This window comes from Mixophyes fleayi, chromosome 1, assembly GCF_038048845.1.
Source record: "Mixophyes fleayi isolate aMixFle1 chromosome 1, aMixFle1.hap1, whole genome shotgun sequence".
NCBI lineage: Eukaryota > Metazoa > Chordata > Amphibia > Anura > Limnodynastidae > Mixophyes > Mixophyes fleayi.
The window spans coordinates 229,138,046-229,154,964 of NC_134402.1; the positions used below are offsets into that span (position 1 = coordinate 229,138,046).

The 16,919-nt window shown below is 39.2% G+C and overlaps 1 protein-coding gene across 7 annotated transcripts in view; it reads left to right on the forward strand.

The window, feature by feature from the left end:
- FCHO1 (FCH and mu domain containing endocytic adaptor 1) overlaps window positions 1–16,919 on the forward strand; it is a 111,027-nt gene that overhangs the window by 67,706 nt on the left and 26,402 nt on the right. For all 7 annotated transcript variants that reach the window (XM_075206712.1, XM_075206749.1, XM_075206704.1 and 4 more), the window contains 4 exons: window positions 15,781–15,968; window positions 16,131–16,155; window positions 16,272–16,328; window positions 16,427–16,478. In XM_075206712.1, the coding sequence (XP_075062813.1) occupies window positions 15,781–15,968; window positions 16,131–16,155; window positions 16,272–16,328; window positions 16,427–16,478 (322 nt within the window). The remainder of the gene's footprint in view (window positions 1–15,780; window positions 15,969–16,130; window positions 16,156–16,271; window positions 16,329–16,426; window positions 16,479–16,919) is intronic.

Sequence of the window (16,919 nt, forward strand, 5' to 3'; positions counted from 1 at the left end):
TCAGGAGAGGACAGATAAATTTGTGTATCATCCGCATAGAGATGATACTGAAATCCAAACGAGCTTATTAGTTTTCCAAGAGAAGTGGTATAGATTGAGAACAGCAGAGCACCTAGTGCTGAGCCTTGTGGGACTCCTACTGATAAAGGAAGTGGAGCAGAGGTAGATCCAGAAAAATTTACACTGAAAGAGCGATTAGATAGGTAGGATAAGTACCAGGATAGGACAGTGTCTTGAGGGCCTAGAAATTGTAGCGTTTGTATGAGAAGAGTGGTCAACAGTGTCGAATGCAGCAGAGAGATCCAGGAGAATTAGAAGAGAGTAATGGCCTATAGTTTTAGCAGTGATAAAATCATTAACAACCTTAGTCAATGCAGTCTCTGTGGTGTGTTGTTGAGAGCAAAAGCCTGACTTAAAAAGGATCCAATAGGTTGTTTGCAGAAAGGAAGCGTGTGAGGAGAGTGTAGCCAAGTCTCTTTAGAAGTTTGGAGGGGCATGGGAGCTGAGAAATGGGATGGTAATTTCAGAGAGAATTTGGTTTAGATTTTTGTTATTTCAGAATAGGAGTAATCACTGCATGCTTGAATAATGATAGGAAGATACCAGTAGAGAGAGAGATCACAGATTTTAGTTAGAGGTGGAATGAGCACAGAAGACAGGGATCTGCCTATTTGTGAGGGTATAGGATCAAGAGGACAGGAGGTAGAGTAGGAAGGCAAGAAGAGAGTAGATACTTCATCTTCATTTGTGAGATCATTTGTGTCGGAGGGTGCTGGGAAGGATTTGAGCAGATTGCTTGTCAAATATGATACCATTTCTAACCGGATCTTATCATTCTTGTCCTTGAAGTAGGATCCTGGGCAGTGATAGTAGTCTGAGGGTTTTGGGTGGGAGGGTTGAAAGAGATTTAAATGTGTTAAAGAGGCATTTGGGGTTTCAAGCCTGAGCATAGATAAGTGATCGGTAGTATATTTGTTTTAAGAGTGGTAGATAGAAGTATATGTGAGGAAATCATTAGAGGTTCGAGATTTACGCCAGTGATGTTCTGCTTTACGGGAAAGTTTTTGAAGGTTTTGTGTTACTTTAGTGTGCCACAGTTGACAACTAGGTTGACATGGCGTATGAACAGTTGCTGGGGACACTTGTTCAAGGGCAGTTGCTAGGAGGAGAATGTAGAGATTGGGTAGAGAAGATGTTGGAGAGAGGTGGTAAAATGTTGAAGATTAATAGCCTTAAGATTTCTACGGTTAGGAGGAGGCTTTGTTGCGTTTGACAACAAAGAAGCTAAAGTATTGGGACTGAGCATGCAACTGAAAAGGTGATGATAGGGAAAACAAGATCAAGGCAATGGCCACCCTGATGAGTAGAGGATTCATCCCACTGGGAGAGGTCAAGTGAGTAGGTTAGAGAGCGTAGTTTGGAAGCAGCATTGGAAGGTGGATTAGCAATAGGAATGTTGAAAGTGAGAGAGCCATGCAAATAAATCCTCAAGATATTGTTGGTGTGGTCCAGGGGGGTGATAGATCACAGCAACATGCATAGAGAATGGATTAAAAATCTGGATAGCATGTACGTCAAAGTACATACTATGGATACCTAAAAAATGTGCTGTCGTTGCTTCCAGAGGTGGTTTGGAACTTGGAAGGGAATATTGCAACCAAGGACAGACCATTATTATGCACTACGCTCTTCAGCACTCAGTAGTTATGGTTAGTTCACTTTAGTGGCCTACCGTTTCATGTCTGAGATTTTGTTGCTCTTAGACATTTAAACTTCATAAGAGCAGAACTTACAGGTAACCGGGGCAACTTTAGCAAGGCAGAAATTTGACAAACTGACTTGTTGGAAAGGTGGCATCCTATGAAAGTGTCACTTTGGGTCATATTGAAGAACCCATTAGCTTCATTTTACTGCTAATGATTGACTATGGAGATTGTATGCTTAATTTTATGCATCGGTTAGCAATGGGTATGAATTTAATGGCCAATCACACTAATTAGAATGGGTGTCCAAATACTTTTGGCCATGTAATGTATCTTTATTGATGTGGTGTGGCAGAATTCATAATTCCCCTAAGCAGCAATAAAGAAAATTTACCTTTGTGTAATAAGTGACAACATAACTGTACTGTTAGGACAGTATTTTGTTTCCAGTAATACAGTACTATGCTTTTTTTGTTTTTTATATTGAAGGATATTATATTCGACTCTTTTTTCCAAGCCAAATTTTCATTGAACAGCAGACTGTGTGTGTATGGAGGCATGCTCCTTAATAGAACTGGAGTAACGTGTATCCCAGTGCAGCGGTTTTAGCTCTAATTGGCCATGAAGCATATCCTCTACTACAAACATCCTCCAAGGCCAGTGGTTCCCAAACTTTTTCAGTTCGCAGGACACTTAGTGTCTCCATAATTTTTTCAAGGCACTCCTCCAAAATAACTAGAGCAGCTCTGTTTTATAAGTAGTTGGGTCAAAATAATGTAATACGTATTTAAGTCAGGACAGAAATACTTAGAAAGTTATTTGCAAAAATAATACACGTAAATCCAAGGGAAAAGAATATTTTTTTTTTTTTTTTTCAAAGAATAACTTACAGCTAATATTAAAAGAAATAAGATCAAACAAAATAAAACATGTACAAAAATCATCACACTGTTCCACTTCACCTTTTACATTTTGCCCCTTCACGATTACACTCTGTGCCTCCTTCATCCACACACTCTGTGCGCCTCCTTCATCCACGCACTCTGTACGCCTCCTTCATCCACGCACTCTGTGCGCCTCCTTCATCCACACACTCTGTGCGCCTCCTTCATCCACACACTCTGTGCGCCTCCTTCATCCACACACTCTGTGCGCCTCCTTCATCCACGCACTCTGTACGCCTCCTTCATCCACGCACTCTGTGCGCCTCCTTCATCCACGCACTCTGTGCGCCTCCTTCATCCACGCACTCTGTGCGCCTCCTTCATCCACGCACTCTGTGCGCCTCCTTCATCCACGCACTCTGTGCGCCTCCTTCATCCACGCACTCTGTGCGCCTCCTTCATCCACGCACTCTGTGCGCCTCCTTCATCCACGCACTCTGTGCGCCTCCTTCATCCACGCACTCTGTGCGCCTCCTTCATCCACGCACTCTGTGCTCCTCCTTCATCCACGCACTCTGTGCTCCTCCTTCATCCACGCACTCTGTGTGCCTCCTTCATCCACGCACTCTGCGCCTCCTTCATCCACGCACTCTGTGCTCCTCCTTCATCCACGCACTCTGTGCTCCTCCTTCATCCACGCACTCTGTGCTCCTCCTTCATCCACGCACTCTGTGCGCCTCCTTCATCCACGCACTCTGTGCGCCTCCTTCATCCACGCACTCTGTGCGCCTCCTTCATCCACGCACTCTGTGCGCCTCCTTCATCCACGCACTCTGTGTGCCTCCTTCATCCACGCACTCTGTGTGCCTCCTTCATCCACGCACTCTGCGCCTCCTTCATCCACGCACTCTGCGCCTCCTTCTTCCACGCACTCTGTGCGCCTCCTTCATCCACGCACTCTGCGCCTCCTTCATCCACGCACTCTGCGCCTCCTTCTTCCACGCACTCTGTGCGCCTCCTTCATCCACGCACTCTGTGCGCCTCCTTCTTCCACGCACTCTGTGCGCCTCCTTCTTCCACGCACTCTGTGCGCCTGCTTCTTCCACGCACTCTGTGCGCCTCCTTCATTCTTTTGCCTCTCCATTGCTGTTTCCTGTCACCATTTCCCCTCCGTTTCTTTACTTACCATACTTTGCCTTCTTTCTTCTATTATAAATGTTAATTTTGTGTAATAAAGTAGAGGGCATTAGTGTAGTATATATATATTTTTTTTAAAAAAATAAAGAGAAAACAAATGGTGCCAAGTGGATCTGAATGCCGAACTTCCTGCTTTCGGTGAAACGCACATGCGTTTCACTGCATTGCCGGGAATGGATTATTGCTTGTAGGGGAGCTGAATTAGAGCGGCGATTCCTCTGGGCACGGTGGCAGGTATCGGGCGGCTGCGACCCCTTGGGCTTGCTCTCGGGGCGGTCGCACCGCCGTCGTTACGGCTCTGCATACCACCCAACTGTCCCGATTTTTAGCGGAACAGTCCTGATTTAGGGTTCTGTCCCGCCCAGGGACAGGTTTGTCCCATGGGTGGGAATGTTGGGGGAAGGGTGCTATGTAAAGGACAGTCTAGCACTTTACAGGCCTCTGGTGGCATAGTCGACTTTGTACTAATCCCGCCTCCTTTTGTGCTTGCCCCGCCTACAGTTGATATGGTCCCACCCACATGAGGCCACTTCCAGAAATTTTTCCAGGGCCACTTTAAGTTCCCAATCCGCCCCTGCTTGTGTGTACAATCTACCACAATCCTGGATATATGTAGAAGCATGAACTAAACCAGCATACCCTAACTCGTATGTTTGCAGATTTGTTATGTAAAAATGCTTTGAGCATTTGTGGATTCATACACCGGGACATGGCCAGTTACATCAAAGCAGCTCAAATTACTGCAGTTTCTGCTTTTTTTGACCTGTGTCAGCTGCCAAAGATGTGAAAGGAGTTGGAGCTTTCTGTGATGAGAGAGAGATGATGCTTGACTTCTTTAACTGAACAGCAGTGGAAAATCGGGTTAACAGTGAACAGTATATTTTACCTACATAGTTAAATTGAGCCCACATTTTTATCTGTGATAAGTAAGTACTAATAATGAAATGGAAGGAAGTTTTTTTTTCAGTTCAATATGGGCTCTCTGCATTCACTGTGGTAATGATTTGTGGCACATGAATGTGCTGTGGTATACCCGTTGAGAATCTACTCTGTACCATATGCATAGTTTATTGGCTTTGTGAAGAGATGGTAACAACTTTTTGTATAACTGTTGTTGCCATTAGGTTTATGTTTAGCATTGGTAATTCATTGTAACTATTGCTGTGTTGTATTTCATTGAATGTCCTTTTTGTTAACATTTAAAATTTCTACTACAATCTTTGCTTGACTGTACAATAATCCATTCTCTTTGTGTACATGTAGTTAGACTGCTGTGGTTTGTGTGCTGCTTTTGTTAGAGAGCCTCAAAAGATAGTTCCATAAGAAAAATCCTCACTAGTTTGATACTAAGTTAAATAGGTGCCATGCCAAATGGGTACTCTTGTTTCAAAATGTTGGCAACGTAACATATTCCTACACGTATCTGTGAAAACTGCACAGACACAGATGAAGCAATTACACCAGTTAAAGTACTATACACTTGAGTGAACAAACTCAGAACTGAAGTATAACAGGAAAGTTGGAAATGTGAGAAGACGCTTAAACAGTGCAAGACTATATAATGGCTATTAACATCTCTGAATATGGCATGGAGGCTATAACCAGGTTTATTTATCTGCAACACAGAAGTTTTTATTTTTATATTCAAAGACCAGGGAAAATATATTTATTTATTTTCAAGTTCTGTTTCAATAATTCTCTCTAATTCTACTTTAATTTTCACCTCATTGTTTGTTCTTCATTTGAATGAGTTATTTCATAAGCTATACACCTATTCATGTGTGCTCTTTTCTGTGTGACTATTTAGACTGATGCTAGAACAAGATGTGATGTACTATGCAGCTACATCCTTTACTCTGGCAGTTCACTAACATATGCTTCACTTATCATTTGCCCAAGTACTAATAGATTTTCATGCTGACATAGTTCCCCTCCATTTATGCCATCCTCTTCTTTTTTTTCTTTTTTTTTTTTTTTATATATATAGTACTTTAGGTACCTACCTGGTTAGCACATAATGGACTGTGCTCATATTTTCATAGCTAGTTGTGTATGCCATTAAACATATTTTATCAATCTCAAGGGTAAGCGGAGGTTATCTAAAAATCAAAGAACAAGCTGAAATAGAAGAACATCTGTTTCAATCTGCAAGGATTCAAAGCAGATGTCTATTTAAATAGGACACAATCATGACCTACATGTACAGTCCTTGGTTTTGCTAATAGAGAATGTCGGGTGGGGTTAAGGTCCTAAAACTAGTCATCACTACAAGAACTTTATTCTGGAAAACACGGCAGTCTAGAACACCCCTCTGACATGAGTCTTTAAAGTTGTAGAGAGACATTAGACAGCAGACATTATTACCCTTCTGCTTAGTTTGTAGAGATCTTATATAAACTCAAAAGAAGAAAAAATAATGTGGCGACACATGTTAATATTTTTATAATTTGCACGATCTGTATTCAGTTTGGACACACAGGAAGATAAACATGGCTAAAATTTCACCCTCTTACCAGGGCAATATTATATAATATACATATACTACAACATAATATCAACAACAGTGGAAAACATGCATAGAGGAGAAGGGTACCTCTGAAAGGCATGCTTGAATGCTATTGTCTTTCAGCCATAGTAATGTTGTGAGCAGTAGTGGCAAAAGGCCTGGTCAAACTCTGGACTGTGGGTATGAAATCAAAGAACAGACTCTTTAATTTCAGGCGAACAATGTCTTTGGCAAAAATCTGGACGCAATGATCTACAGACTGCCAGGAGGTAAGTCACACCTGTTGGCACAGGACAGGAGGAGCTGTGAGCAGTCTTCTCCCAGGCCTAGCTATAGAGAAGCAAGATCTTGAAGCCTAGGTAAAGTATATGGCACAGTATCAGAGAGGACGTTTTGTGCCTATGAAGAAAAAAAATGCAAAAGACAACCTATTGCTTGCAATGAAGGATGAAGGGTCCAGGGCTCAGAAGATCAGCCAGTAGAGGGAAGGCTGGTTTTATACAAGGAAACCTAGACAGATGACGACACCAGTAGGTGTATCAAGTCATGAACAGGGGTTTACTCTTGAGTTCAGAGATCTGAATAAATAATTTATTTTTGGTATAAAAGACACCAGACGGAGGGGAGAAATTGGCAGCACTTAAGGACAGCCATCAGGGTGCTAAGGAAACATGTAATCACAGAAGTATGCCTGTGAAAAGGATACCTCTATTCTTTACAAGAAAGTCCTGAAGGTCCAGGTCTTAAATCCTAAGTCATGCCAAAAACTTTCTCAAAGCAAGGAGATTTTGCATGACCTCTCTCAAACCTGACGTTGTGGAAGATTAAGATAGGTCGTCCTTCTTCTTATTCCTATTTCAAGAGCGCATTTGTCAGGGTTCGAACTCTGAGCATCTGCCTCTGGAGAGTTTTCATGATGTTCCAGCATGGTCTAGCTCCACTCTCTGACTGTCTATATAAACCTTGCCTGATCCTGTCTTCCTTGCCAGATTATTGTACTCCTGCCAGTAATCTAGTTACTGTTGCTGTTGCTGCATCCTACCTCTAGTTACCCATTACTTGTGTATTAACCTCGGATTGTACTCAGCTATGCCTTTCCCTTATTTGCTTCTCTGTGTACTAAACCCGTCTGCTTTTGACCATTCTTATGTTAACCAATCTTTAGTGGCCTTCTTGCCTCTGGACTCCAGTCCAGCCTGTTACATCATTAGTTTCCCCCAAATTTTGCATACTGGGTCAACACTTCCAGTTCATTACTCTCCCCTTTGGTCTGTTGACAGCCCCTTGCACCTTAGATCTTAGTGGTGATTGTTGCACAGTTATGGTTGCATGATATTAAACTGTATCAAAAGCAAATAGCAACAAGAAATCCCAGAGCACCCTCCAGTATTTCTGATGGCAAGTAAATTGGGAGAAAGGCCTTCTAGTCTGGAGATTTCTGGAAGCAATAATAAACAAATGTCAAAGGTCAGTTTAGCTATCCCAAGAACAAATAAGAGCAGTCAAAGTGGTAACTAAGGGGCTAACTAAGCATACCTCAGTGAGGAAATGACTGATGGTACTCAACAATCAAGATATTTTGGGCCCAGTTTCATATGAGAGAAACGTTGAAGAAAGGGACAGCTGCACAGGCGCATCTATCTGTCTAATGTGTGTGGATGTAATATATTGTATACATATCCACGCTATATAGGGTGCTTCGTAAGTTCCACAATCATAAAGAACAGCAGGATCTAAAAAGTGTACACACCCTTATTGACATTGCAGGCGTATTTGATGGTAAGCCTGAAATCAAGATAAATCATGTCGGACCTTTTTCCACCTTGTTTTAATTTTGTTGGTTGCAAAGGTCACATTAAAGGTGGATATAGGTCTAACATAATTCATGTTGACTTTTTAAATAAGGGTGTGTAGACTTTTTATATCCACTGTATATAATTGGTACTTAATAATACTAATAATCTCATTTCCATTCCTGCCCTTCTTCCATTGTATTATTTATTTTCTGAGAACAACATGCTAGAGTTGTGATTTAACCAAGGGGCCACCTCCACTCTAAATATAGTTATTAGATTCATATAGAATTGCTTGGGATGGTGATATTTATCCCTCCTTGGTATGTATAACGCATGCAAGTTTCGTAGATATGTGGTTTGAGATTCCGTAGTATTACCCGATGTGTACACAAGATAATAGTACTGTAATTAATTGTTATATGCATTAGAGAGAATAGTGTTTGGGCAGTGTTATTAATAAAAGTGATAGTTATATTTACCATGTAAAGTATAATTAAATACAGGCACAAACACAAAATAAAAGTAATAATTACATTGAGTTAAATGCAGACACCTATTTTTGTATTTAAGAATAAAATGATAATTTTCTTCCCTGCTGCAGTTAAAATAGGAATATCAGTTAAGTAATGGGAGTAGTCTGCCGTGACTTCATATAATATAGCAATCACACTAATAAATTATGTAGTATCAGTGGAAGGTTTCAAGAGAACTGACCAGCTAGTGCTCTTCAATGTGTATTGTTGCATCAGCCCTCCAAAGCCCACAACAGATATGCCGCCAGACTGCGTCCAGGTCTACCTCTGTTTAATTTCTGTGTGAAGGCCTTTACTGTACTAAACACTTGCCTGTCTTTCCTTTCCCATTACACCTCTTTAAGCTTATGGAGTCAGTGTAAGATGCGCCAGATGTATGCGTGTTTTTGGTATGTATGCACAGTACAGAAATACGTATCATAAGCAATAAAAATGCACATCCGACTCTACATGCGCCCCTAGATATTTGATGATAGGTGAAGAGATTAACGCTGCATTACTGTAATAAGTCTGAAGAAGTAGTTCCTCCTTCTCATTACATTTGCATCAGTAGTATCAAGCCTCTGCCTGACAAAGCACCCCCTTTATATCTGTTATCTAGGGAAGCTGCAGGTCTTTGTGATCATTATTTGAAACCCCGCACTGCGCAAATTGATATTTTATAATGTGATTAATATTGGTACCACAAATGAGTCACAGGGAGTGGTAGCCCAAGGACAAATAAGCGAAATATGTATGTCCCATTGGCTTAAAAATAAAATTGTCATGATACATTGAAGACATCACCTGGTATAATATGGCTGCCTATGAAAGTGGCCAGCTTTTCCAGTTAGTTAAACTTTGGAAGTGTAAAGGTTGACAACTGAATTTGACAGTTGAAAAATGAATCTACCTTCCATATCCCCTTTCTGTTTTAGCTAAAGAAGGAAATTATGAATTGGAACCCCCATTTTAAATCAAGAGGGAGTCACTAGACCACCATGCATGGAGTACATGACCTTTTAGTATGCTTCAGGTCTTTAAAATTGTATGTCGTATCATTCTATTATGGATAGACTACAAATAGTCTATTAAATATTATGGTTATAAATGGTTTGTACATAAGCATGACTCTCCCTTTTTTTTTCTTTTTTTTAAATTGCATTTGATTCAAAGGATGGGAGAACGCAAAACAGTTGGATAATGTAATAGATCAATCACATTTGGAAAGATTTGGGTGTAATCCAGCCAGTTTGGGCATTAAGCTTGCAGGGATGGACCTAAAATACAAAAGCTATAATCTTAGGGAGATGGGAACCATGGACAATACCCCACACAAGAAAGTATGCTGAAATAAAAACATGCACAATAATTATTTGAACCTGATTATCTAAACACTTAGGTAGAACGTGTAAAAATGAGAGGAAAATTTAGAAAATACCTATTTGTTTCATGCATGTTACTACACCCAAGAATGTGGCAGCAATAGTGACACTTAAATAAGGAGGAGGTAAGGAGCAATTGGTCAATATATCCATTGGTACGTCTATTACTACTTATGTACCTGGTTAAGTCTTATTGCTATAACAGCACAATCTCTTGACCTCCATGGTGTAAATCAGGGCATCATTACACTGATTATTGAAGACCTGCACATCTTTCTAATGGCCCTTAGGGCTAGATTTACTAAGCTGCGGGTTTGAAAAAGTGGGGATGTTGCCTATAGCAACCAATCAGATTCTAGCTGTCATTTTGTAGAAGGTACTAAATAAATGAAAGCCAGAATCTGATTGGTTGCTATAGGCAACATCCCCACTTTTTCAAACCCGCAGCTTAGTAAATCTAGCCCTTAGACTCTACTGATGGCGAGTCAGTGTTAAGGCAGATTCTAAGCCAAAACTCAAGTTTGAGGTAAATGCTATTTTGGAACAAAACCCCATGAGTTGTTCTTGTGACTAATGGCAGGAATCAACTTTTGCCAGCAGCAAGCACCATGTTAGCTATACTATTAGGGTACGAAGTATTTAGCTGATTTTGAGTGAGCTCTTCACAGTACACAGATTGGTCTTGATTCATGTTCAGGCGCAAGTACATTTGTGTGCAGTATCTTCTGTGAAATAGCACTGTGCATGCTCAGAAACTGGGATTGATATCTTCTTTGATTTTAATACGGGCAAAACTACACTCCATTTTCATTTTCTTTATTTATTTTAAACCGCAGCTTGCGATTTGTGTTCTGATTTGAATCAGGCCCATTATGCGTAACTCTTATATATTCTATATTGTGAATAATGGAAAACATACATCAAGTCACTCCAATTCTTAGGTACAAATTAAGCATAAGCTTTTTTTTATTGTCTGAGAGCAAAAGTCAATTTTTCCTTGATGATAAAACTGTTGCTGTGGATGACGTACGTTAGGCAGATGTTTCTAAGTTATGTACAGTATGTTCCTTTCTGGAACAATGGTTATGTATTCAGAGCAAAAACTCTGGCAGTTTTATTGCATTTCTCAGCATCTCTCCAGTGCTGTGTGTATGGAAAAGGACCAGATTTTTTTTGTAGGAGCCTGGCAAATTTTCTGTATGACTGGCAGAGTTCTTCAAATGACATTAAAAGTTATGGGTATAATGAATGTTTTGTTTGTTTTAAATACTGCTGGAAGGGTCATGCATTTAGGTTGCACAAAATGAATTTGCATAAGTTCTTAAAGTAATCGGTGCTTTCAAAAAGAAGGGCTTCATAAAGAGACAACCCCCGGGCCTCCTAATGAGGAATCATAACATAGATCATGAAAGGAGAGATGCAGAAAAAATATTGTACAAGTAAGCTCAGCTAGTACTAAATACAAGAATTTAATGGTACAGGTATTATTTAAACGTAAAACATTATATTCTGTTGGTTTCTCCCTAAATGATGGAAAGGAAAACCTTTTTTTTTCCCAGAAAAGTCAAATCTAAAACAACCAGAAACCAAAATGCAATCTCTGGTAAAGATGCATGTCCCTATGAAAAGCAAAGGTATATTTGGAGACTTATTTTATAGGTTTGTTTTTCTCCCTTATTTGGTTTCTTTGTATATACTTGGCCATTTCTTAGTTCTATGATTTTATGTATTTCTGAACATTTAGACTATTTTTTTTTCTAGAACATGTTGATTTGAATATTCTAATCTTCAGTTATATTACAAATTGCATATGCTACATATCTATAAAAGTTTATGCATGTAGTTCTATTAGTATAATCTTAGTGTGGCGCTTAGCAGTAGAAAATGTAATGGCTATGGAGGAAAGGTGAAAACTGAACTGTTGGGAAGAAAATAAGTAGAGTTGGAGATTTAAAGATAAAACCTACAGAATGTCCTGCACAGGTGAAACTCTACATAATACATTCAAAATGAAACCCATCACTGTTTTTAACAGGGTTTGCAAAATATCAGTGTAAGCAATTAATTTTCATACATTATGACATTATAATGGGGGCAGGCACAAATTGTGCTGTCACCATTTTGTAAGAACCTGTTTTTGTTTTTTTGTTTTTTTTTAACTCCACCCCCCTCCCCCCCAATATCCTAACAACATATTATTTTATTTCAATGTTATTTTAATGTGTGTCTATCATTAATAACACTAACTTTACCACCAGAATCTTGATCGTTTAAGATAAGGGAACTAACCCCCACAATTTAAATAATCTAAATATGCAGCCCAATTGAGACCAATAAGTCTCAATCTGCTATTCTTGTCCCCCACTGTATGTTTTTGCTGGGTTTTTGTTTGATTGTTTTGTGGGGTTTTTTGGGCAGAACAGCATTGCATCATAAAGCATTGTAATCATGCTATACCATGTGGATACATAAAATAACAATTTTGATATTTATATAGGAAATAATATATCCTGTGCATACGGCATTCCATAACTACAGAAAGGCACAAGACTGCAGTAAAAAAAATGTGTATGTAACATGTATGCTATGATGCGCACAACTTGGTATACTATGTTAAATGCTGCATTTAAAGCATATCACCCTCTGCATAACATGCAGTAGCCCAATTCCCTTGGGGAATTCAGCCCCATGCTGCACAGGATGGGGTTGTGTGACATTATGACAGGGGGACCACATGCTGCGGGTTTCCCTGTTATAGCATCAGCTGTACAAATGGGCGTAGCCTAGGGCTGGTTACAGGTTTTACAGAGTTCCTCAGTCTGTTCGCTCCCTTGACATGTATGCAACCAGCCTATTCTATGAGCGCTGGTGCTGGTATCACTTTGGAGGAGGTGTCTAAATTTAGACTTTAAGCTCCAAGGGACTTATTGAAATGGATACATATCCTCTGTAGAGCACTGCATAATGTGATTGGCACAATATAAATAATGTGTTGTAGTTATGTTAATACGCCTTGCTGTACTTGCCTTATGCTTGCCCACCCTTCACCAGTACCACCTCTCTTAGCATGAAGACTAGTAAGTGTAAGAAGAGTCTGCATATGGATGCAAGCGTAAGAATTTTAGCACACATTCAGATTTTACTCAGAAACAAAAGCCGGGTGTCCAACTCTACGTGAACCCATAAGTGTTTTCTCATGAGACGCCAAATTGAATTCAAATATTCTGGTAATCTAAATGGCACAGTATGTTATCCCTTATAAGACTAAGCTTGTATTTACAAAATACTTACATTCAGTGGCCACTCTATTAGGTACAAATTTCTAGTACTGGTTGGGACCCTTTGCCCCTAGAACAGCCTACATTCTTTTGTGCCAATGTTTCAAAAAGGTGCTGGAAACATTTCTTAGAGATTCTGTTCCATGTTGACATTGATAGTATGTAGCAGATTTGACAGCTGCACATTCATGCAATGTGTCTCCCATTCCACCACATCCCAAAGGTGCTCTATTGGATTGAGATCAGGTGACAGTGAAGGCCAATGGGGTACACTGAACTCATTGTCATGTTTGTGTAATTTGCTTGAGCTGAAGTGTCCTTTTTGACATGGTGCGTTATTTTGCTGGAAGTAGCCATTAGAAGAGGTGTGGACTATGGCCATCGTGAGATGTACATAGTCAGTAACAATACTATTGTAGGCTGTTGCATTTAAACAGTGCTCAGTTGGTATTAAGGGCCTGATTGTGTTGCAAGAAAACAATCGCCACAATTATAGCACTACCACAAGCCTGTACCATTGTATTCATGTTATTTATGCCAAATTCTGATGCAACCCCCTGCATGTTGCATCAGAAATCTGGATTTGTCACACAAGGCAAAGTGTTTCCATCTTCAACTGTTTAGTTTTGGTGCGCTTGGGTCCACTGTAGCCATAGTTTCCTGTTCTTAACTGACAGGAGTGGAACTCGGTGTGGTCTTCTGCTGCTGTAGCCCATCCATCCATTCTCCACTGACCTCTCTCATTAACGAGGCATTTTTGCCCACAGAAGTGATGTTCTCTGGATATTTTTGTGTTGTGCACCATTCTCTGCAAACTCTAGAGACTGCTGTGCATGAAAATCCCAGGAGATTAGTAGTTTCTAAAATACTCAAATCACCTCATCTTCCACCAAAAATCTTTTCAGTCAAAGTCCCTTAGAGCACATTTCTTCCCCATTCTGGTGTTTTGTCTGAACAACAACTGAACCTCTTGAACAATATGCATTAAGTTGCTGCCACATGATTGGCTGATTAAGATATTTGCATTACTGAAAAGTAAGATGAATTGGTGTCTGTGGAATGAGGTGGAAGAAATGTGGGGAAGTTTAATTTGTGGATTTGCCTTTCTGTGTATCTTTTGCCGAAGGCAAAAAAGCACCTTTTTGTTTTTTCAGTTTTTCTAAATGACTTACTGTGAAAGTGTTCCATAATGAAATTAGTTGTGGTAAGTTAAAACTGTTTACTATTATGTTAATATCATCTTTTACTTTAATAGCAATTAGCACTGTGGATAGTAGATGAACAAGAAGGTAAATATATAACTGCTGAATTGTTTTTTTATGTATATAGTGTCATTATAGTAATGATTGGAACCTGACATGGTATTAATACATTGACACATTATGTGTTGAGAATCCTGCTGCCAACAGAGCTTAAAGCCTAAAGTTTATCTGTGGTGTACATGCTTGTAGATAGTTAAAGGTACCTAGATCTATGAATTATCTATCAGCAATAGTGTAGGTATGGGGTTAACATTCAGAATGATGTTATAGTCTGTGATCTAGAATTCCCGAGCACACAGACTAATAAATGGGATAAATACAATCTAGTAATATGGAAAACAAATTGAACATGAGGAATATGCAAAAATGCATTCCTGGTAGTTTTTGCTGTCTTGTGAGAAGTATTTGTACGTAACTGGTTCTTTGTGTATAATTTTGTATCTAAGCCCTGCCTACATATACATACCTCCTCATTAACCTAATGTTTCCTAAAGTGTTTTTATTTTTGCTGTTTTTTTTCACCAACATATTCATTAAATAATTGCAGAAATTAGATGACAAATGGACTATGTCCCACAATTCATGTTTGGAATTTAGAACTTTTTACTAGTACATACAAAGTGCCTACTTTTAAAACCTTGAACCGTGAGTACAAACAAAACTAGCTTGTTTGCTCTTCCTATATAGCGAGTTGCAGGCATATACCACATTTGCAGAAGTGCTGTAACAAGGGATATAATCAAACTATTTCTATACTATACATCTAATGTAACGTGATAACAAACAAATTACTAGTATGTGAATGTCTAGAACGTACCTAGTATGTAGTAGTTAAAAGTGCAATTTGAGGAATAGTATGAATGTAGTACTATTGGCTTTGGTAAGGTAATAGTGTACAAAATCTTTTGCAAAATAATCGTAAAAAAACGAACATATTATACTATATATTTCACAGCTGCCTAAATAGCTCAACAAGATTTAGAATTATAGGATGTAAAACATGAATGGGATTGAAATATGCATGTTTTACAGAATGTAACTAAATTGAAAATGTGTTCTGTAATTTATGAGAAAAAAAACGAAAAAATTACTGATGGAATAGTTTCCATTGTTTCTTTTTTAAGAGATCCATATGTCGGTTTTATAAAAAGAAAATAATGGTATAACTAGTATGTTGCACAAAGGTTGTGAAAAAGCAGGTGCTAGCGAATTTTACACATCTTAACTGCATTAAATAAGCCCTTAACAACAACACAGGAGACCCCTCTGTTCCCTGCTGCTCCTCCAGCGACTCTGATTTTGATGATGATGATAATGAAGAGCCTCGACGCTTCCGGATTCAGATAAAACCCCCACAGAGTGGAGAGAGAGGAGAAGATGAGGAAGCAGAAATGAAAAGGCTCCGGGAGACCGTGGGGTGTATGATACAGCCCCCTGCAGCAGTGGTAACTGAATATTCTCAGCCACTAGAAATTGATGAGAGATAACACTTCATTCTCTAGTGTTAGCAAAAACATGTAGTTATAGTTTGCATTCCTATATAGGTAATAGGGTAGTGTTCTTTAAATAGTAGTGTAATATAATCACACATGATTTTTGTCTTGCAGGTATCTGTGAGGCGGCAGACAATGCGTAAGTGTAACACCATAGAGACTATCTATTACTTTCTCATGCTGCTTAATCTCTTCCCATTTCTGACTGTTTTCACTTAATTTTTTATTTAATATAACTGTTTTCCTCACATTCAGGCACAGTAATAGGTGCTGGTGCATCACCAGGAGAAACACAAATACTCTGCCAGACAGGTGAGTTGACACATAACTGGTGGCAATCAATCTTTCAATTAGCACACACCCTTCACAGCGTAAAATACAGTAAATGTGGTATTTTTTTTTCTGTACAGATAAATCAGCTCTGGGTTTCTCCAATGCATCCCCATCCTTTGAAACCAACAGGTATACTAATGTCTAAATTGCTCATTTTACTGTTCCTTCTTCGGGTACTTTTGTACTGATCTTTGAAGGATCTATCCAATATTTTGTATCACATTTTTACTATATATTTTAGAAGGTGTCTTAAGCATCATTAATGTCACGTAATCGATTAACCCCAATTGCAAGTGATAATACGGAAAATAGGCATAGTAGCATGATGTTACAAAAGTCATTTATTATGATATTTACAACACTTAACCAATCAATAAATGTGACATTTAATTGAATCTACTGAATTGGGGAATAAAATTAGCTGCGATGTGCTGCCGGATTGTACCTCAATGTCCGACTGTGCACATTTCCAGCACACATCTCTGCTCCTTTTTTTTTTGCATCTGTATGAGATGCAAGGGAATATGAGAGGAGGTTTGAGTAAAAACATTGGAGCAATGTGTCTCCACT